Consider the following 22779-nt stretch of genomic DNA (forward strand, 5'->3'; position numbering starts at 1 on the left):
CGAGAGCGGACCAACCTGTGAGGGAACAGGCGAAGGAGGAGCGAGGAAATAAAGCCCGAGGCTCGAGTCCCAGACCGAGCTATTAGGAGCAGCAGCGAGAGCGGACCGACCTGTGAGGGAACAGGCGAAGGAGGAGCGAGGAAATAAAGCCCGAGGCTCGAGGCCCAGACTGAGCTATTGGGAGCAGCAGCAAGAGCGGACCGACCTGTGAGGGAACAGACGAAGGAGGAGCGAGGAAATAAAGCCCGAGGCTCGAGGCCCAGACCGAGCTATTGGGAGCAGCAGCGAGAGCGGACCGACCTGTGAGGGAACAGGCGAAGGAGGAGCGAGGAAATAAAGCCCGAGGCTCGAGGCCCAGACTGAGCTATTGGGAGCAGCAGTGAGAGCGGACCTCAACAGGCAACATTTGAAAGTGACGTCAGAGATTAAAAGTGACGTCGACACAAGGGAAGGAGCTGATTGGTAAGTAGGACCTGGTGAGTATTTCTTCAGTCCAGTCGTTAAAGTAAAAGTAAGGTCTCTAGTTTAGAGTAAGTAGTGTTTAAAGTGAAGTAAGTTCCCTAATATATTTAATATTCTTTAATTTAAAGGAAGTAAAGGGAGTAAATTAAGGGTAGGACATGGCAGGGCAGCTCGGCAGCATGGAGTGCTCCTCCTGTGCTATGTGGGAAGTCAGGGACACTTTCGGTGTCCAGGGCGAACACGTGTGCAGGAAGTGTCTCCAGCTGCAGCTACTCGAAATCCACGTTTCGGAGCTGGAGCTGCGGCTGGAGTCATGGTGGAGCATCCGCGAGGCTGAGACCTTCGTGGATAGCATGTTTAACGAGGTGGTCACACCTTAGGTAAAGAGTGCACAGGCAGACAGGGAATGGGTGACCACCAGACAGAGTAAAGGAACTAGGAAGGTAGTGCAGGAGTCCCTTGGGTCCATCTCCCTCTCCAACAGATTTTCCATTTTGGATAATGCTGGGTGAGATGGTTTCTCAGGGGAATGCAGCAAGAGCCAAGTCCGTGGCACTATGAGTGGCTCAGCTGTACAGGAGGGGAGGAAAAAGAGTGGGAGAGCAATAGTGATAGGGGATTCTATCATAAGGGGAACAGATAGACGTTTCTGTGGCCGCAGACGTGACTCCAGGATGGTATGTTGCCTCCCTGGTGCCAGGGTCAAGGATGTCACTGAGCGGCTGCAGGACATTCTGAAGGGGGAGTGTTAAAGGGTTAACAGCCAGAGGCCGTGGTCCATATCGGTACCAACGACGTAGGTAGAAAGAGGGACGAGGTCCTCCAAGCAGAATATAGGGAGCTAGAAAATAAATTAAAAAGCAGGACCTCAAAGGTAGTAATCTCAGGATTACTCCCAGTGCCACGTGCTAGCGAGAACAGAAATAGGAGAATAGACCAGATGAATGTATGGCTGGAGAGAGGGTGTAGGAGGGAGGGATTTAAATTCCTGAGACATTGGGACCGATTTTGGGGACGGTGGAACCTGTACAAGCTGGATGGGTTACACCTCGGCAGAGACGGGAGCAACATCCTCGCAGGGGGGTTTGCCAGTGCTGTTGGGAAGGATTTAAACTAGTTTGTCAGGGGGCTGGGAACCTAAGTGTGGGCCCAGAACGGAGAGAAACAAAGCTGGAAGTGCAAGTTAAAAAAGTAGTCAGCCAAACTAGCAGGTAGCAGAAACAAAGGCCAACAGTAAAGAGGGTCAAAGTGCAGAAAAATATTAAACAGGCAAAGTTGAAGGCACGTTATCTAAATGCACGTAGCATTCGCAACAAGGCGGATGAATTAATGGCACTAATAGAAGTAAATGGGTATGATATAATTGCCATTACAGAGACATGATTGCAGGGTAACCAAAGCTGGGAACTGAATGTTCCAGGGTACTCAACATTTAGGAAGGACAGACAAAAAGGAAACGGAGGTGGCATAGCGCTGTTAATAAGGGATGAGATCGATACGGTAGAGATAAAAGATCTTGGCTTGGCAGATCGTGATGTAGAACTGGAATCAGTTTGGGTGGAGCTAAGAAACAGCAAATGGCGGAAAACATTGGTGGGAGTTGTGTATAGGCCACTAAACAGTAGTGGTAATGTAGGGCACGGTATCAATCAAGAGATTAGAAGTGCATGTAACAAGGGCAATACGGTAATCATGGGGGACTTTAACCTACATGTTGACTGGGCAAATCAAATTACCACTAATGATGTGGAGGACGAATTCTTGGAATGCATGCGAGATGGTTTCCTGAATCAGTATTTGGAGGAACCAACCAGGGAACAGGCTATTCTCGATCTGGTACTGTGTAATGAGAAAGGGCTAATCAATAATCTTGTGGTAAAGGGGCATTTAGGGACAAGTGACCATAATATGATTGAATTTTACATTAAGTTTGAGAGTTATGTAGTCCAATCTGAAACTAAGGTCTTCAATCTAAACAGAGGAAACTACAAGGGTATGAGGGACAAGTTGGCCATGGTAGATTGGGGGACTACACTAAAAGGTATGAAGGTGGACATACAATGGCTAATATTCAAGGAAATAATGCATAATTTGCAACAAGCATATATTCCTCTTGGGCATAAAAATCCTAAAGGAAAAGTGATCCAACCATGGCTAACAAAAGAAGTCAAAGTTGCCAGAAAAAGTAGTCAGCCTGAGGATTGGGATCTTTTTAGAAATCAGCAAAAGGGGACCAAGAAATTGATAAAGAAAGGGAAAATGGAATATGAGCACAAACTAGCGAAAAATATAAAAACGGATTGTAAAAGCTTCTATAGTGAAAAGGAAAAGACTGGCGAAGGTAAATGTAGGTCCTTTACAGTCAGAGATGGGAGAATTTATAATGGGGAATGAGGAAATGGCAGAGAAATTAAATAAATACTTTGTTTCTGTCTTCACGGAGGAAGACACAAAAAACCTCCCAGAAATACGAGAAAGCCAAGGGTGTGACGAGAATGAGGAACTTAAAGAAATTATTATTAGTAAAAAAACAGTACTAGCAAAATTAATGGGACTAAAAGTCGATAAATCCCAAGGACCAGATGACCTAATCTTAGGGTTCTGAAAGAGGTGGCCATTGGAATAGTGGACGCCTTGGTTGTCATCTTCCAAAATTCAATGGATTCTGGAATAGTTCATGCAGATTGGAGGATAGCAAATGTTACCCCGCTATTTAAGAAAGGAGAGAGAGAGAAAACGGGGAACTACAGACCTGTTAGCCTCATAGCAATAGTTGGAAAAATGCTGGAATCTATTATAAAGGATGCAATAACTGGGCACTTAGAAACTAATAGTAAGATTGGGCAGAGTCAACATGGATTTATGCAAGGGAAATCCTGTTTGACAAACCTATTGGAGTTCTTTGAGGATGTAACTAGTGGAGTAGACAAAGGGGAGCCAGCAGATGTGTATCTGGATTTTCAGAAGGCCTTCGATAAGGTCCCACATAAGAAGTTGGTGAACAAAATTAGGGCACATGGAATTGGGGGTAATATACTAGCATGGATTGAGAATTGGTTAACAGACAGAAAACAAAGAGTAGGGATAAACGGGTCTTTTTCAGGATGGCAGGCTGTGACTAGTGGGGTACCGCAAGGATCGGTGCTTGGGCCCCAGCTATTCACAATCTATATCAATGATTTGAATGAGGGGACTAAATGTAACATTTCCAAATTTGCTGATGATACAAAGCTAGGTGGCAGTGTCAGTTGTGAAGAGGATGTGAAGAGGCTTCGAGGGGATCTCGACAGGCTCAGTGAGTGGGCGAGAGCATGGCAGATGGAATATAATGTGGATAAATGTGAAGTTATCCACTTAGGTAGAAAAAACAGAAAGGCCGAGTATTTCCTAAATGGTGAAAGATTGGGGAATGCAGATGCTCAAAGGGACCTGGGTGTCCTTGTACATGAGTCACTGAAAGTGAATGTGCAAGTGCAGCAAGCCATTAGGAAGGCAAACGATATGCTGGCCTTCATTACAAGAGGATTTGAGTATAGGAGTAAAGAAGTCTTACTCCAATTATATTGGGCCTTGGTGAGACCACACCTGGAGTACTGTGTACAATTTTGGTCTCCTTACCTAAGGAAGGATATACTTGCCATAGAGGGAGTGCAACGAAGGTTCACGAGATTGATTCCTGGGACGGTGGGACTGTCGTATGAGGAGATTGAGTAAACTAGGCCTGTATTCTCTTGAATTCAGAAGAATGAGAAGGGATCTCATTGAAGCATACAAAATTATTACAGGGCTTGATAGGATGGATGCTGGGAGAATGTTTCCCTTAGCTGGGGAGTCTAGAACCAAGGGCCACAGCCTCAGGATAAAGGGTAGACCATTCAGGACTGAGATGAGAAGAAATTTCTTCACACAGAGGATGGTGAATCTTTGGAATTCTCTACCCCAGAGGGTTGTGGAGGCTCAGTCATTGGGTATATTCAAAACAGAAGTCGATAGACTTCTGACTAGTAAGGGCATCAAGAAATATGGCGATAGGGCCGGTGAATGGAGTTGAGGCAGAAGATCAGCCATGACCTCATTGAATGACAGAGCAGGCTCAAAGGGCCGAATGGCCTACTCCTGCTCCTATTTCTTATAACAGTGCAATGCTCCCTCAGTACTGCATTGGGAGTGTCAACCTAAATTTGGTGCTCAAGTCTCTAAAGTGGGATTTGAACCCACGAGCTTCTAACTCAAAGGCAAGAGTGCTACCCCAGAGCCACATCTGACACCTAGCTGCTTAACATATTGGGGTAGATCTTGACTTTGTGCAATTAAATCGGGAGAGATGCAAAACGGGCTGCCAACTCGCTATCACCTGTTTTACACGATCACACAACATCATCCTATGAGTTGGAAGTGGCTTCATTATTGATAACTGTACCCAGAAGGCAACCCTTTCCAGTAATGTTGGATTGCTCTCACTATCTTGTTATCACTTCCATTGGAATAATCTATTGGTCTGATACCTTCTATTTATTAGAACTCGAACATGTTGGTAAATCTATACTGTTGTCCTGCTGCAGTATTACTTACAGGCAGCAGTAATGAGGCAAATGGAGCACCTGGCTCTGCCCATCAGTAAGGTTGGGGGGATTATTGGGGCAGGTTTAGCAGGTTATAGATTTCTGTTAGGCAATGGTATTAAGGGATACAGAACTTAAGCACCTAAATGGAGTTAAGATACAGATCAGTCCTGGTCGAATTGAATGGGGCCATGCCAACCATGCATATGGGTCAATGCCCAGGTACTGCTGTGCACTGGCATGACTGGTGTATGCCACTGTCTGTATGGGGGAAGGGGTAGTGGGCTGCGGCAGCCCTGGTATTAGGGTTAGGGGACTTTTTGGGAGCCATTTCTCAGGAGCTGGGGTCTAATCACAGCAGAGACGGTAATGTGGAAAACCTCGGCGAAATATTGGAGCTTCGCGCCGATACCAAACTAGCTGCCCAATGGGGGGTGCCATGCACTCTTACCCAGACTTGTTGAGGTTGCATTTTAAAGCATAGGAGGTGGTACCACTCCAATAATACGTGGTCTGTTTCTATCACAGCGCCGAGTGCACCACCAAGGAATGTGACCTACTTTTACAATGGATCATCGTTGGTGATACAGTGGTCCAATGTGGCAGCATGGGATGTACACGGCATTCTTCTTGGATACATAGTGGAGTGGAGCAGGCAGGAGAAAAAAAAGGTGGCAGTTTATATATACGTCCCTCCATAATAATAAATTATAAGTATTGTGACTGTGCGCATTTCCTGTTGTCACACTTGCTTCCTGTGTCACACCCCTGGACAATGCCTGATAAACTAAATAACTAATACTTGCTTTTCACCATAGGTGGCACGGTAGAACCAAGCTTTACTAGACCGTTAACTGTCATTGGCTGCAGCAGATCATGTGACATGGTCCTCCCAAACCCCCAGTCTTCCAATTCCATTGCCTCAGAAGGTCCAAGTCTAGTAGCAGTTATCTCCAGGAGCATATTTAGGGGTTTTTCTCCCCCTCCCCTGCAATCATTTTGAAGACTTCTGATCTTTTCCAAGACCTGTTGCATTTCTGTTTTTTGACTTTCCCATGCCTGTCCCCTTTGTGGCTTTGTTTTTCTCTCTCTTTGCCGACCCTACTCTTCCAACATCCCTCCATTTGCTTCATGCTTTTATTCCCAATCCCATTATTTACTCTAAACTAAATTACAACATTTTTATGATTGTGTTGTTCGGTTTTGCCCATTTTATTTCTTTCTTACTGTCTTTATTTTTCTCTGAAACTCGGTTACCCACTGTTCGCTTTTGGAGGCCTCTTTCCCATAGTTGCTTCTTAAACAAAAATTGATCTTCCCAAAATCTTTACCCTTCACACACCCACTCCAAATCAAACTAACTCATCCACACACCCATACTTCTAACTTCTGCACCTCCCAGCCCACCCCCAATTCTCAACACCTGTTTGCTTTGTCCAACCCTCAATATCTCACCACCCTCCCCGCATATTGCTATACCCCAATTACCAACTAGCTCCAAACATCCTCTATACTTCCCTGGGCAATACTCACAAGCAATGTTCCCCCTAATTTTTTTTGGGTGTGCGGCATCTTTGAGGGGCTGTGCGGCCCATTCACAGTTTCGCTCATGGACCTTTGAACATGTGCGAAATTTAACATTGAGAAAGCCGGTCCGTGGCTGTGCGGGACCGGCAGAGAGCTGCGCGGCCGCTCTGCTTAGAGGGAACGTTGCTCACAACCCCTCACTTCCACAACCCACTAAAGCACATTGACTCAATACTTTAAGGAGAGTTGCAACAAATCCACTTCCTTAGAAAAAACCATATTGTCTGATTTACCGTGAACAATCCCAATCCCAATGTAATCTGTTCATGTATACGCGCACTTCCTCTAAATGTCACACTTGCTTCCTGTAACACTTTGACGGCCACAAGGCTGATCCCTGGTGCCAGAGCTCCAGTTTATGAGGAAAGATTGAAGAAACTTGGGCTTTTTAACCTTGAAGGGAGATGTCTTACAGATATGGAAATAAAATAAATGCAGTAGTTTACTTCAGAGTAAATGGCATGAATAGGACAAGGGGTCACAGATTCAGGCTGGTAAGAGGCTGATTTAGGACTGATGTTAGGAAGCTCTTCCTCACACAGACTGATCAATAATATATGGAAAGGTCGGCCCCCCACCCCCACATAAAACCGAGCCAACTCAGTGGAACCATTAATATGTCAAGGATTCTGGCACCAGTGGGATATAAAACTACTCTTTAGATCTGCCCAGTCTGAGAAGATGAAAGTTTCCCCTCTGGGCTGGCTGTAGTGGACTGAGTCTGAAACAGTCTCCATCTAGTTCCTTGTATTTGTGGGTAGACAACATAAAATTGCCCATAATTTGGCATTGATTAATACTAAATTGCTAGTCTCCTCTGAGAGATAATTAGAGATGGTTGTTTTGTCAGTAAATCATCTCATTCATTTAGTAGTGCTATTTTTCTGAGGGCGTGGTGGAGCTGCAATGTTTGGATAAATTAAAGGGCCTGTAACCTGCACTGTACATGACCCAGGAGTGATTTGAGGAGATAGTATAGTCCGAGCTTCACTTTGCATTTATTCTGTGCTGAGCCTGACCTGGAAGTGCTGGAGAGAACAGTTTTAAAGATGGTCCAGTCCGTGCTATCCCTGACCAGTGCATGCTTAATGGGACAGACAGATTTAGAAGGAGCATCACTCTGAATCTAGCCCATACAAAACCAGACCTTGGAGCATTTGATTGAGCTTGAAACTATCCCCATTCTACCACTTTGAACTAATCTGTACCCTGTACCATTTCCAAATCCAGTCCACATTTGATGCATGTCCTTCCATCGCTAATCTCCATTCCGATCCAGTCCATGTGTAATGCCCATCCTTCCTTCACTATTCTCCATGTTTAACACCCATCCTTCCATCACTAATCTCCATTCCGATCCAGTCCACGTTTTATGTCCATCCTCCCATCGGTAATCTCCATTGCTTGGCGTCCAATAATAATTGAGATTAAAAACACAAACTGCCTATGCTTGAAATCCACAGGGCAGCCAGTAAAATAAAAGCCCACCAATTCTGAAGATGCAAATTTACTGCTCCACCATTCAGATCGAAAGTCCCGTTCCAAACATGAACTAACTTGCCTCTCACACAAGGGTCTTGACAAAGGGTTTCAACCTGAAACGTTGACTCTATTTCTCTCTCCACGGATGTTGCCTGGCCTGCTGAGTTTTTCCAGCATTTTCTGTTGTTAGTTGCCTCTCACACATGCTGGACAGAAATGCTGGGTACTTCCAACTCTTGCTGTTTCTATCTCCAATAATAAGCTGCAATTAAACAATTTGCCTGTGGCAGGAAAACACAAAGAGAAGCTGAATTAATTTCAGCGTAGACCAGGAATAAGAGACCCTTTGAGAACTGAAAAGACTGCAGAGCTTTGTGAATAATACTAATATAGTCTCCAAGGAGACTGGGAAATGCTTTGAGCTGGGCAGTCATGTGAGGCATTGTAGTGATGAGATGAGGTCTGTGTGTGATAATTAAACTCTAAGCAGGACATTGTGTTTCACATGGAACTTCATGTTAGGTTAGATGCGTCAGAGTCGCTCATGAACCTTTTACGGTGCATTTACAAAGGGTGTGATTGCATCTTTGCCGCAGTATAATGAGAGGCTTTGTGTTGCTTTGCAGGAGATCACAGTCGATGTGGGAACCCAAGTTGTCCTACACCCCTTCGATCCCTCTGAGAAGCATTCGCTTCGAGTGTGCGCACTGACTGCAGGCGGCAGGGGCCCGTGGAGTGCACCGGTACTTCCGCTTGCTCAGGAACTAGGTGAATGAGTCTTCTCTCTCAGGGTTGGATGAGCCTGCAAGCTAATGTCTCTCAGTACAACTTCTTACATAGACCAGCTAGGACTTATCACCCCTCCACACTTATCACACAGCGCAGAAGGAGGCCATTCAGTCCATTGTGCCTGTACTGTCTCTTTGAAAGAGCTATCCAATTAGTCCTACTCATCTGCTCTTTCCCCGTAGCCCTGCAAATCTTTCATTTTCAAGTATTTATCCAATTCCCTTTTCAAAATTTATATATTGAATCTGCTTCTGGCACCCTTTCAGGCACTGTATTCCAGATCATAACAACTCGCTGCGTAAAAAAAATTCTCCTCATCTCCCCTCCCCCCACACCCCCCCCCCCCCCCACCCCGGTTCTTTTGCCAATTATCTTAACTCTGCATCCTCTGGCTATTGACCTTCCTGCCCGTGGAAACAGTTTTCCAAGTTTCTCCACATAACTGAAGTTCCTCACACCTGATATTATTCTAGTAAATCTCCTCTGCACCCTCTCCAAGGCTTGGACATCCTTCCTAAAGTGTGGTGCCCAGAATTTTACACAGTTCTCCAGCTGAGGCCTAACCAATGATTTATTAAGGTTTAGTATAACACCTTTCCTTCCCCCTCCCCTTCTGAAGGTGGTGTTGGGGTGCAGTTCCATGGTTACCTGCAGCCCTATGGTACCTGAAGTGTGAGCCCGACAAGTATAATAGGCTATACTGCCATGGGAGGCATCACAGTTCTGCCAATCTGGTCCCAACTTTCCGTCCATGCACACAGAGGCTTTGCAGCAAGCGGGGAGGAAGGGGGTGGGGTAGTCAGTGCAGAGTGGTCGAGGGGTTCAGATAGTTTATATATAGAATAATGGAAACCCAGGAGTGAGTTACAGGCTGGAATCTAATCGAGGGGTTCAAATGGTTTATATATAGAATAATAATGGATACCCGGGAGTGAGTTACAGGCTGGAATCTAATCGAGGGGTTCAGATGGTTTATACAGGTACAACACCGGTAATCCGGCACCCGACGGTCCGGCACCTTCAGTGGTCCGGCACGAGGAAGGTCCTGCTGTCACATTCCCTCCCTGGGATGGGTCCGGCTCGGGACCCGGGGCCGCCACCGGGTCAGGATCAGCGCCTGGACCGCGCAGCATCACCGACGGCTCGGCGGAGCGATGGAGCCCGAGCCCGAGCAGCCCGTGGGTGGCGGGGTCGGCGGCGGCACAGGGAGGGCAACAGCAGGAAGAGGAGGAGCAGGTGGTGGCGGTGTTTGTGGTGACTTTCGACACCTTCAGTGGTTCGGAATTTTCAGTGGTCCGGCACCGGCCTGGTCCTGAGGGTGCCAGATTACCGGGGTTGTACCTGTATATAGAATAATGGATACCTGGGAGTGAGTTAGAGGCTGGAATCTAATCGAGGGGTTCAGATGGTTTATATATAGAATAATGGATACCTGGGAGTGAGTTACAGGCTGGAATCTAATCGAGGGGTTCAGATGGTTTATATATAGAATAATGGATACCCGGGAGTGAGTTACAGGCTGGAATCTAATCGAGGGGTTCAGATGGTTTATATATAGAATAATGGATACCCGGGAGTGAGTTACAGGCTGGAATCTAATCGAGGGGTTCAGATGGTTTATATATAGAATAATGGATACCCGGGAGTGAGTTACAGGCTGGAATCTAATCGAGGGGTTCAGATGGTTTATATATAGAATAATGGATACCCGGGAGTGAGTTACAGGCTGGAATCTAATCGAGGGGTTCAGATGGTTTATATGTAGAATAATGGATACCCGGGAGTGAGTTACAGGCTGGAATCTAATCGAGGGGTTCAGATGGTTTATATATAGAATAATGGATACCTGGGAGTGAGTTACAGGCTGGAATCTAATCGAGGGGTTCAGATGGTTTATATATAGAATAATGGATACCCGGGAGTGAGTTACAGGCTGGAATCTAATCGAGGGGTTCAGATGGTTTATATATAGAATAATGGATACCCGGGAGTGAGTTACAGGCTGGAATCTAATCGAGGGGTTCAGATGGTTTATATATAGAATAATGGATACCCGGGAGTGAGTTACAGGCTGGAATCTAATCGAGGGGTTCAGATGGTTTATATGTAGAAAAATGGATACCCGGGAGTGAGTTACAGGCTGGAATCTAATCGAGGAGTTCAGATGGTTTATATATAGAATAATGGATATCTGGGAGTGAGTTACAGGCTGGAATCTAATCGAGGAGTTCAGATGGTTTATATATAGAATAATGGATATCTGGGAGTGAGTTAGAGGCTGGAATCTAATCGAGGGGTTCAGATGGTTTATATATAGAATAATGGATACCTGGGAGTGAGTTAGAGGCTGGAATCTAATCGAGGGGTTCAGATGGTTTATATATAGAATAATGGATACCCGGGAGTGAGTTAGAGGCTGGAATCTAATCGAGGGGCTCAGATGGTTTATATATAGAATAATGGATACCTGGGAGTGAGTTACAGGCTGGAATCTAATCGAGGGGTTCAGATGGTTTATATATAGAATAATGGATACCCGGGAGTGAGTTACAGGCTGGAATCTAATCGAGGGGTTCAGATGGTTTATATATAGAATAATGGATACCCGGGAGTGAGTTACAGGCTGGAATCTAATCGAGGGGTGCAGATGGTTTATATATAGAATATAATAATGGATACCCGGGAGTGAGTTAGAGGCTGGAATCTAATCAAGGGGTTCAGATGGTTTATATATAAAATAATGGATACCCGGGAGTGAGTTACAGGCTGGAATCTAATCGAGGGGTTCAGATGGTTTATATATAGAATAATGGATACCTGGGAGTGAGTTAGAGGCTGGAATCTAATCAAGGGGCTCAGATGGTTTATATATAGAATATAATAATGGATACCCGGGAGTGAGTTAGAGGCTGGAATCTAATCAAGGGGCTCAGATGGTTTATATATAAAATAATGGATACCTGGGAGTGAGTTACAGGCTGGAATCTAATCGAGGGGTTCAGATGGTTTATATATAGAATAATGGATACCTGGGAGTGAGTTAGAGGCTGCAACCTAATCAAGGGGCTCAGATGGTTTATATATAAAATAATGGATACCTGGGAGTGAGTTAGATTTTAATCAAGCCCAAACTAATGGCTTGAAAATATCCCATCTCAGCTAACTATAAGGATCCTATATGAAATAAATCTGGGGTAATCTCAACCCAGTTCCTAGTAGACACAGGTTGGCAGAGGGAAACTGCTCCACCATTTGGTACTAACTTGCAATGTTGCTCAGAAAAGCCATTGGGGAGCTATTGTGAGGAATGGAAATGCAGTGTTCCTGCAGGAGAGACTTGTTCTTTTGGGCTGAATTGCTTTGTTGGGCTAAAGTCAAGGGAGCTGTGCCATAAGGAAATGTTCAACATTAATGTTAGGTGGATTTTAAGAAAGGGGTGAAGTTCCTAGCACTGACTTTAGGTTGGTGAGCGCAAAATGTCCCATTTTGTTACGAGAAATTGGTGACAATGTTTTTAAAAGTCTCTTGGGGAGGGTGTGATATTGTTGAGCTGTGAGGTGAATGTACATCAGACACTCAGCTTGAACCTTTCCTTTACTCTGTAGCGGATGGAGCTGGAGCAGCATTTCACCAAGGTGGGAATAGACATTTCTCACACTTCAGTCAGAGTGTTTGCTCTGCATGTGGTCTGAAGTCAGTCACAGGTCACCTGAAATAGAACTAGGAGGGAGTTTGAGGCATTTATCAAATTATATTTCACACATGCAACGTGACGATGTCATTGATGCTCATTACCACATACCCTTTAACCTGCTTACCATGAATTTCACAGGCCATCTCCCCATCTGTCTCCAGTTTCCTTTTTTCTCACTGCTCTGTTTCCTTGTCTCTTTCCCTTTCTGTCTGTGTGTGTTTCTCTCTTTATGTGTCTCTTTTTCTCTCTCTCTCCCTTTCTGTATGTCTTTCACTCTACCTTTCTGTGTGTTTCACTCCTTTTCTGTGTGTCTTTCTCGCTCCATTTCTGTGTGTCTTTCTCTCTCCCTCTTTCTGTGTATGTTTCTCTCTCCCTCTTTCTGTGTGTTTCTGTTTCTCTCTCTCCCTTTCTCTGTGTTTCTCTCTCTCCCTTTCTGTGTCTTTCTCCCTTTCCACGTGTTTCTCTCTGTTTCTCTCTCCCCCTTTCTCTGTGTTTTTCTCTCTCTCCCTTTCTCTGTGTGTTTCTCTCTCCCCCTTTCTCTGTGTGTTTCTCTCTCTCCCTTTCTCTGTGTGTTTCTCTCTCCCCCTTTCTCTGTGTGTGTCTCTCTCCCCCTTTCTCTGTGTGTTTCTCTCTCCCCCTTTCTCTGTGTGTTTCTCCCTCCCTTTCTCTGTGTGTTTCTCTCTCCCCCTTTCTCTGTGTGTTTCTCTCTCCCCCTTTCTCTGTGTGTTTCTCTCTCTCCCTTTCTCTGTGTGTTTCTCTCTCCCTTTCTCTGTGTGTTTCTCTCCCCCTTTCTCTGTGTGTTTCTCTCTCCCCCTTTCTCTGTGTGTTTCTCTCTCCCCCTTTCTCTGTGTGTTTCTCTCTCTCCCTTTCTCTGTGTGTTTCTCTCTCCCCCTTTCTCTGTGTGTTTCTCCCTCCCTTTCTCTGTGTGTTTCTCTCTCTCCCTTTCTCTGTGTGTTTCTCTCTCCCCCTTTCTCTGTGTGTTTCTCTCTCCCCCTTTCTCTGTGTGTTTCTCTCTCTCCCTTTCTCTGTGTGTTTCTCTCTCCCTTTCTCTGTGTTTCTCTCCCCCTTTCTCTGTGTGTTTCTCTCTCCCCCTTTCTCTGTGTGTTTCTCTCTCCCCCTTTCTCTGTGTGTTTCTCCCACCCTTTCTCTGTGTGTTTCTCTCTCTCCCTTTCTCTGTGTGTTTCTCTCTCCCCCTTTCTCTGTGTGTTTCTCTCTCCCCCTTTCTCTGTGTGTTTCTCTCTCTCCCTTTCTCTGTGTGTTTCTCTCTCCCTTTCCCTGTGTGTTTCTCTCCCCCTTTCTCTGTGTGTTTCTCTCCCCCCCTTTCTCTGTGTGTTTCTCTCTCTCCCTTTCTCTGTGTGTTTCTCTCTCCCTTTCCCTGTGTGTTTCTCTCCCCCTTTCTCTGTGTGTTTCTCTCCCCCCCTTTCTCTGTGTGTTTCTCTCTCTCCCTTTCTCTGTGTGTTTCTCTCCCCCCCTTTCTCTGTGTGTTTCTCTCTCTCCCTTTCTCTGTGTGTTTCTCTCTCCCTTTCCCTGTGTGTTTCTCTCCCCCTTTCTCTGTGTGTTTCTCTCCCCCCCTTTCTCTGTGTGTTTCTCTCTCTCCCTTTCTCTGTGTGTTTCTCTCTCCCCTTTCTCTGTGTGTTTCTCTCTCCCCCTTTCTCTGTGTGTTTCTCTCTCCCCCTTTCTCTGTGTGTTTCTCTCTCCCCCTTTCTCTGTGTGTTTCTCTCTCCCCCTTTCTCTGTGTGTTTCTCTCTCCCCCTTTCTCTGTGTGTTTCTCTCTCCCCCTTTCTCTGTGTGTTTCTATCTCTCCCTTTCTCTGTGTGTTTCTCTCTCCCCCTTTCTCTGTGTGATGTGCCTCAATAATTCCGAGACTCGAAGTTAGCAGAACAAAAACAAGGCTTTTATTAACTTAGAAAGTAACACGTAAGAGAGAGAGATGTCTTCCTTCTGGAGACTGAGGCCAGACTGAAGCTAGCTTACAAACGGGGCCAGGTATGGGCGGAGCCCTACACACAGCACATTCCAGCACATTCCAGTATACAATACAGCACATTCCAGTACACAATACAATGAGGTCTGGGGGAAGGGAAATGACACTGAAACCGATCTCAGTCACAGGCAGTGGTGAATGGAATATTTCATCACATTCACCCCTTCTATAGATTTAGTCTGTTCGGGGGTTTGATAGTCCTCTGCGACCGACGTGGCTGCTGCGGTGCCGCGGGTGTCGGCTGGGTGTCCCCGGTAGCCTCCTGGGTCTCTGCCGGGGCTGCCGCCAGGGTTGTTGGAGGGGTAGTTGGTGGGGGTGCCGTTGGTTGGTGTTCTTCCGGGGGTGATGAAAGAGTAGTGGGTGGGTAAGAGTTGCTGTGATCGTCATTGCCGCTATTGCCGTGGTTGTTGTCGATGCCGGCTGGGGCGACGTCTTTTATGGACACGGTGTCCTCCCTTCCGTCGGCGTGCCGGACATATGCGTATTGGGGGTTGGCGTGGAGTAGGTGTACTGGCTCCACGAGAGTGTCCGTCTTGTGGCCCCTCACATGCCTTCGCACGAGTACCGGACCTGGGGTGGAGAGCCATGACGGCATGGATACGCCTGAGGTGGATTTCCGGGGAAAGACAAACATTCGTTCATGAGGCGTGGTATTAGTGGCCGTACACAATAGCGACCGTATCGAATGGAGCACATCCGAGAGGACTTCCTGCCAGCGGGAGATAGGGAGGCCCTTGGTCCTTAGATCTAGAGTGACTGCTTTCCATACTGTCCCGTTCTCTCGCTCCACTTGGCCGTTACCCCGGGGGTTGTAGCTGGTGGTACGACTCGTGGCGATCCCATTGGACAGCATGTACTGGCGTAGCTCTTCACTCATGAAGGACGCCCCCCTATCCGTATGGATGTAGCTCGGCATACCGAACAGGCAGAACAGGCTGTTGAGGCATTTAATGACCGTGGCGCTGGTCATGTCTGGGCAGGGGAAGGCGAATGGGAACCGGGAGTATTCGTCCACAATGTTCAGGAAGTAAACATTGCGGTCGACGGACGGGAGGGGGCCCTTGAAATCTAAGCTGAGCCGCTCAAAGGGCCGTGTAGCTTTGATTAAGTGGGCTCTATCTGGGCGGTAGAACCGAGGCTTGCACTCAGCGCAAGTGCGGCAGTTCCTGGTCACGGACTGAACTTCCTCAATCGAGTAGGGTAAGTTACGGGACTTTATGAAGTGGAACAGCCGCGTGACCCCTGGGTGGCAGAGGTCGTTGTGGAGGGCCTGTAGCCGATCCCCGGTGGCGCTGGCACACATCCCTCGTGAGAGGGCGTCAGGGGATTCGTTAAGGGCCCCTGGCCGGTAAATGATGTCGTACTCGAAGGTGGAGAGCTCGATCCGCCACCTAAGAATCTTATCATTTTTAATCTTCCCCCTCTGTTTATTATTGAACATAAACGCTACCGACCCTGGTCGGTAAGTAGGGTGAAGCGTTTGCCGGCTAGGTAGTGGCGCCAGTGGTGCACTGCCTCCACGATGGCTTGGGCCTCCTTTTCCACGGAGGAGTGTCTGATCTCGGGCCCTTGGAGGGTCCTCGAGAAGAAAGCTACGGGCCGCCCCGCCTGGTTGAGGGTGGCCACCAAGGCGAAGTCAGACGCATCACTTTCCACTTGAAATGGAGTGTTCTCGTCCACTGCCTGTAGCGTGGCCCGCTCAATATCCTACTTAATGCTTTTGAAGGCGGCGTGGGCCTCAGCAGAGAGCGGGAAAGAGGATGCTTTCAAGAGGGGGCGGGCTTTGTCGGAGTAGTTGGGGACCCATTGGGAATAATAAGAAAATAACCCCAGGCACCTTTTCAGGGCTTTGGGAGTGTTGGGCAGGGGCAGCTCCCATAGGGGGCGCAATCGGTCAGGGTCTGGCCCGATTTCCCCATTCTCCACCACGCTGCCTAGTATGCAGAGGCGCGTGGTGTTGTAAACGCACTTGTCCTCGTTGTAGGTGAGGTTGAGTTTTTGTGCGGTTTTCAGGAACCTCTCGAGGTTCGAGTCGTGATCCTGCTGGTTGTGACCGCAGATGGTGATGTTGTCGAGGTAGGGGAAGGTTGCCTGCAAGTGGTGGTCATCGACCATGCGGTCCATCTCCCTCTGGAAGACCGAGACCCCATTCGGCACCCCAAAGGGGACTCTGAGGAATTGGTAGAGGCGTCCGTTCGCCTCGAAGGCGGTGTACGGGCGGTCCTCTGGTCTGATAGGGAGCTGGTGGTACGCTGACTTGAGGTCGATGGTGGAGAACACCCGGTATTGGGCGATTTGGTTCACCATTTCTGATATGCGGGGTAGCGGGTAGGCGTCTAGTAGGGTGTACCTGTTGATCGTTTGACTATAGTCGATCAACATCCGTTTCTTCTCGCTACCCCTTACCACTACCACTTGGGCGCGCCACGGGCTGTTGCTGCGTTCAATAATGCGCTCTTTCAGGAGCCTGTCTACCTCGGTCGCGATAAACCGCCTGTCCTCCCAGCTGTACCTCCTGCTTTTGGTCGCTATTGGCCGGCAGTTAGGGGTAAGGTTCGCGAATAGCGAAGGCGGCTTTACCTTCAGGGTAGCCAGACTGCACACTGTGAGGGGCGGCTGGGACCCACCGTACTTGAGCGTGATGCTTTGGTGGTTACACTGGAAATCCAGGCCCAAGATCACGCTCGCACATAGGTTCTTCATGATTAATACTTTAAAATTATCATATACAGTTCCGTTAACGCACAATTGTACCGTGCAGTAACCCAGAATGGTCGATGTCTGGGTTTTATCAGCCATAGAGATGGTACCCTGAGTAGGGACCACCTTTAGGGAGAGTTGTTGTGCCAGTTCTGGGTGGATAAAGCTCTCCGTGCTTCCACTGTCAATTAAGCATTTAACCCGGCACCCGTTTACCTCGATGTCCACCATTGATCTGGATAGCGGGTGCGGCCTGGTCTGGTCCACTGTGACCGATGCCACTGTAGGGCCCTGATCGATACAAGATGGCGTCCATGCTGTCTGCTCACAAGATGGCGGACCCAACGAGGTCGGGCAAGATGGCGTCCAAGATGGCCGCTCCCACGGCGCACACGCGGCGGTGGCGGGTTTTCCGGCGGTTGGTTTTCCGGCGGGGTTCCCTCTGCACACCTTCCCGAAGTGCCCCTTCTTACCGCACTTAAAGCAGGTGGTGCCTTTCGCCGGGCACAGGTTTCTGGTGTGCTTTGGCTGCCCGCAGAAGTAGCAGTTGGGTCCCTGACGCGTCGCGGCTGTCGTAGGGCTTCTGGGGGGAGAGCGGGGCCCAGCCGGTGTCGGGCTGTCGGGCGGGGAAGATGCCTTCCAAGATGGCGGCGCCCTCGGTGCACACGTGGCGGCGTGGACGGCGCGGGCTGAAGAGTAGGCGTCCGAGTTTCTCTGGGCCACATCCAGGGATCGCGCGGTGTCCGCAGCCTGTTTCAGGTCCAACCCCGTTTTTTCCAGCAGTCTTTGCCGGATGTAAGTGGAGCTGAGGCCTGTGATGAAGGCATCGTGAACAAGCTCGTCAGTGTACACTGCGGCTTTTACATCTCGGCACTTGCAGTCTTTGCCAAGCATTTTCAGGGTGCTTAGGAACTCCTCCACCGATTCCCCAGGTCGCTGTGCGCGGGTAGCGAGCAGGTGCCTAGCATACACCTCATTCGTAGGCTGCTGGTAATGCGCCTTTAAGATGTCGCAGGCGGCCAGGTACGTCTCGGCGTCTTGGATGAGGGGGTAAACCCGGTGGCTTACCCAATTCCGCAGAATTCCGAGTCTCATCCTCGCAGCGTCCGTAGCGTCTTTGACGGCTGCGGAATTGTCCAGGAAGAATTCCATACACTCAAACCAGTGTCCGAAGCGTGCTGATGCGTCCGGAGCATGTTGATCCAAATCCAAACGTTCGGGTTTCAGGAGTTGATCCATAGTGTTGAAAAATAAGTTAATAAAAGTGATGTGCCTCAATAATTCCGAGACTCGAAGTTAGCCGAACAAAAACAAGGCTTTTATTAACTTAGAAAGTAACACGTAAGAGCGAGAGATGTCTTCCTTCTGGAGACTGAGGCCAGACTGAAGCTAGCTTACAAATGGGGCCAGGTATGGGCGGAGCCCTACACACAGCACATTCCAGCACATTCCAGTATACAATACAGCACATTCCAGTACACAATACAATGAGGTCTGGGGGAAGGGAAATGACACTGAAACCGATCTCAGTCACAGGCAGTGGTGAATGGAATATTTCATCACACTGTGTGTTTCTCTCTCCCCCTTTCTCTGTGTGTTTCTCTCTCCCCCTTTCTCTGTGTGTTTCTCTCTCCCCCTTTCTCTGTGTGTTTCTCTCTCCCCCTTTCTCTGTGTGTTTCTCTCTCCCCCTTTCTCTGTGTGTTTCTCTCTCCCCCTTTCTCTGTGTGTTTCTCTCTCCCCCTTTCTCTGTGTGTTTCTCTCTCCCCCTTTCTCTGTGTGTTTCTCTCTCTCCCTTTCTCTGTGTGTTTCTCTCTCCCCCTTTGTGTGTTTCTCTCTCTCCCTTTCTCTGTGTGTTTCTCTCTCCCCCTTTCTCTGTGTGTTTCTCTCTCCCCCTTTCTCTGTGTGTTTCTCTCTCCCCCTTTCTCTGTGTGTTTCTCTCTCTCCCTTTCTCTGTGTGTTTCTCTCTCCCCATTTCTCTGTGTGTTTCTCTCTCCCCTTTTCTCTGTGTGTTTCTCTCTCTCCCTTTCTCTGTGTGTTTCTCTCTCCCCCTTTCTCTGTGTGTTTCTCTCTCCCCCTTTCTCTGTGTGTTTCTCTCTCCCCCTTTCTCTGTGTGTTTCTCTCTCCCTTTCTCTGTGTGTTTCTCTCTCCCCCTTTCTCTGTGTGTTTCTCTCTCCCCCTTTCTCTGTGTGTTTCTCTCTCTCCCTTTCTCTGTGTGTTTCTCTCTCCCCCTTTCTCTGTGTGTTTCTCTCTCCCTTTCTCTGTGTGTTTCTCTCTCTCCCTTTCTCTGTGTGTTTCTCTCTCCCCCTTTCTCTGTGTGTTTCTCTCTCCCCCTTTCTCTGTGTGTTTCTCTCTCCCCCTTTCTCTGTGTGTTTCTCTCTCTCCCTTTCTCTGTGTGTTTCTCTCTCCCTTTCTCTGTGTGTTTCTCTCCCCCTTTCTCTGTGTGTTTCTCCCTCCCTTTCTCTGTGTGTTTCTCTCTCTCCCTTTCTCTGTGTGTTTCTCTCTCCCCCTTTCTCTGTGTGTTTCTCTCTCCCCCTTTCTCTGTGTGTTTCTCTCTCTCCCTTTCTCTGTGTGTTTCTCTCTCCCTCTCTGTGTGTTTCTCTCCCCCTTTCTCTGTGTGTTTCTCTCTCCCCCTTTCTCTGTGTGTTTCTCTCTCCCCCTTTCTCTGTGTGTTTCTCTCTCTCCCTTTCTCTGTGTGTTTCTCTCCCCCTTTCTCTGTGTGTTTCTCTCTCCCCCTTTCTCTGTGTGTTTCTCTCTCCCCCTTTCTCTGTGTGTTTCTCCCGCCCTTTCTCTGTGTGTTTCTCTCTCTCCCTTTCTCTGTGTGTTTCTCTCTCCCCCTTTCTCTGTGTGTTTCTCTCTCCCCCTTTCTCTGTGTGTTTCTCACCCCCTTTCTCTGTGTGTTTCTCTCCCCCCCTTTCTCTGTGTGTTTCTCTCTCCCCTTTCTCTGTGTGTTTCTCTCTCTCCCTTTCTCTGTGTGTTTCTCTCCCCCTTTCTCTGTGTGTTTCTCTCTCCCCCTTTCTCTGTGTGTTTCTCTCTCCCCTTTCTCTGTGTGTTTCTCTCTCCCCCTTTCTCTGTGTGTTTCTCTCCCCCTTCTCTGTGTGTTTCTCTCTCCCCCTTTCTCTGTGTGTTTCTCTCTCCCCCTTTCTCTGTGTGTTTCTCTCTCTCCCTTTCTCTGTGTGTTTCTCTCTCCCCTTTCTCTGTGTGTTTCTCTCTCCCCCTTTCTCTGTGTGTTTCTCTCTCCCCCTTTCTCTGTGTGTTTCTCTCTCCCCTTTCTCTGTGTGTTTCTCTCTCTCCCCTTTCTCTGTGTGTTTCTCTCTCCCCCTTTCTCTGTGTGTTTCTCTCTCCCCTTTCTCTGTGTGTTTCCTCTCCCCCTTTCTCTGTGTGTTTCTCTCTCCCCCTTTCTCTGTGTGTTTCTCTCTCCCCCTTTCTCTGTGTGTTTCTCTCTCCCCCTTTCTCTGTGTGTTTCTCTCTCTCCCTTTCTCTGTGTGTTTCTCTCTCCCCCTTTCTCTGTGTGTTTCTCTCTCCCCCTTTCTCTGTGTGTTTCTCTCTCTCCCTTTCTCTGTGTGTTTCTCTCTCCCCTTTCTCTGTGTGTTTCTCTCTCCCCCTTTCTCTGTGTGTTTCTCTCTCCCCCTTTCTCTGTGTGTTTCTCTCTCTCCCTTTCTCTGTGTGTTTCTCTCTCCCCCTTTCTCTGTGTTTCTCTCTCTCCCTTTCTCTGTGTGTTTCTCTCTCTCCCCTTTCTCTGTGTGTTTCTCTCTCCCCCTTTCTCTGTGTGTTTCTCTCTCCCCCTTTCTCTGTGTGTTTCTCTCTCTCCCTTTCTCTGTGTGTTTCTCTCTCCCCCTTTCTCTGTGTGTTTCTCTCCCCCTTTCTCTGTGTGTTTCTCTCCCCCCCTTTCTCTGTGTGTTTCTCTCTCCCCCTTTCTCTGTGTGTTTCTCTCTCTCCCTTTCTCTGTGTGTTTCTCTCCCCCTTTCTCTGTGTGTTTCTCTCTCCCCCTTTCTCTGTGTGTTTCTCTCTCTCCCCTTTCTCTGTGTGTTTCTCTCTCCCCCTTTCTCTGTGTGTTTCTCTCCCCCTTCCTCTGTGTGTTTCTCTCTCCCCCTTTCTCTGTGTGTTTCTCTCTCCCCCTTTCTCTGTGTGTTTCTGTCTCTCCCTTTCTCTGTGTGTTTCTCTCTCCCCCTTTCTCTGTGTGTTTCTCTCTCCCCCTTTCTCTGTGTGTTTCTCTCTCCCCCTTTCTCTGTGTGTTTCTCTCTCTCCCTTTCTCTGTGTGTTTCTCTCTCTCCCTTTCTCTGTGTGTTTCTCTCTCCCCCTTTCTCTGTGTGTTTCTCTCTCCCCCTTTCTCTGTGTGTTTCTCTCTCCCCCTTTCTCTGTGTGTTTCTCTCTCCCCCTTTCTCTGTGTGTTTCTCTCTCCCCTTTCTCTGTGTGTTTCTCTCTCCCCCTTTCTCTGTGTGTTTCTCTCTCCCCCTTTCTCTGTGTGTTTCTCTCTCCCCTTTCTCTGTGTGTTTCTCTCTCCCCCTTTCTCTGTGTGTTTCTCTCTCCCCCTTTCTCTGTGTGTTTCTCTCTCCCCCTTTCTCTGTGTGTTTCTCTCTCTCCCCTTTCTCTGTGTGTTTCTCTCTCCCCCTTTCTCTGTGTTTCTCTCTCTCCCCTTTCTCTGTGTGTTTCTCTCTCCCCCTTTCTCTGTGTGTTTCTCTCTCCCCCTTTCTCTGTGTGTTTCTCTCTCCCCCTTTCTCTGTGTGTTTCTCTCTCCCCCTTTCTCTGTGTGTTTCTCTCTCTCCCCCTTTCTCTGTGTGTTTCTCTCTCTCCCCCTTTCTCTGTGTGTTTCTCTCTCTCCCCTTTCTCTGTGTGTTTCTCTCTCCCCCTTTCTCTGTGTGTTTCTCTCTCCCCCTTTCTCTGTGTGTTTCTCTCTCCCCCTTTCTCTGTGTGTTTCTCTCTCCCCCTTTCTCTGTGTGTTTCTCTCTCCCCCTTTCTCTGTGTGTTTCTCTCCCCCTTTCTCTGTGTGTTTCTCTCTCCCCCCTTTCTCTGTGTGTTTCTCTCTCCCCCTTTCTCTGTGTGTTTCTCTCTCTCCCTTTCTCTGTGTGTTTCTCTCTCCCCCTTTCTCTGTGTGTTTCTCTCTCCCCCTTTCTCTGTGTGTTTCTCTCTCCCCCTTTCTCTGTGTGTTTCTCTCTCCCCCTTTCTCTGTGTGTTTCTCTCCCCCTTCCTCTGTGTGTTTCTCTCTCCCCCTTTCTCTGTGTGTTTCTCTCTCCCCCTTTCTCTGTGTGTTTCTCTCTCTCCCTTTCTCTGTGTGTTTCTCTCTCCCCCTTTCTCTGTGTGTTTCTCTCTCCCCCTTTCTCTGTGTGTTTCTCTCTCCCCCTTTCTCTGTGTGTTTCTCTCTCTCCCTTTCTCTGTGTGTTTCTCTCTCTCCCCTTTCTCTGTGTGTTTCTCTCTCCCCCTTTCTCTGTGTGTTTCTCTCTCCCCCTTTCTCTGTGTGTTTCTCTCTCCCCCTTTCTCTGTGTGTTTCTCTCTCCCCCTTTCTCTGTGTGTTTCTCTCCCCC

The 22779-nt window shown here is 48.1% G+C and overlaps 1 protein-coding gene across 2 annotated transcripts in view; it reads left to right on the forward strand.

The window, feature by feature from the left end:
- The window catches only part of tyro3 (TYRO3 protein tyrosine kinase), a 285740-nt gene that overhangs the window by 121116 nt on the left and 141845 nt on the right, over nt 1–22779 (forward strand). The window contains exons 8-9 of one of the 2 annotated variants that reach the window (XM_086003676.1): nt 5553–5695; nt 8720–8861. The exons of the other annotated variant lie outside the window; for it this stretch is intronic. Coding sequence (XP_085859802.1) covers nt 5553–5695; nt 8720–8861 — 285 coding nt within the window. The remainder of the gene's footprint in view (nt 1–5552; nt 5696–8719; nt 8862–22779) is intronic. 2 annotated transcript variants of the gene reach the window in all.

Source organism: Somniosus microcephalus, chromosome 12 (assembly GCF_052327205.1).
Source record: "Somniosus microcephalus isolate GS21.2 chromosome 12, FLI_Smic_1.0, whole genome shotgun sequence".
Classification (NCBI taxonomy): domain Eukaryota; kingdom Metazoa; phylum Chordata; class Chondrichthyes; order Squaliformes; family Somniosidae; genus Somniosus; species Somniosus microcephalus.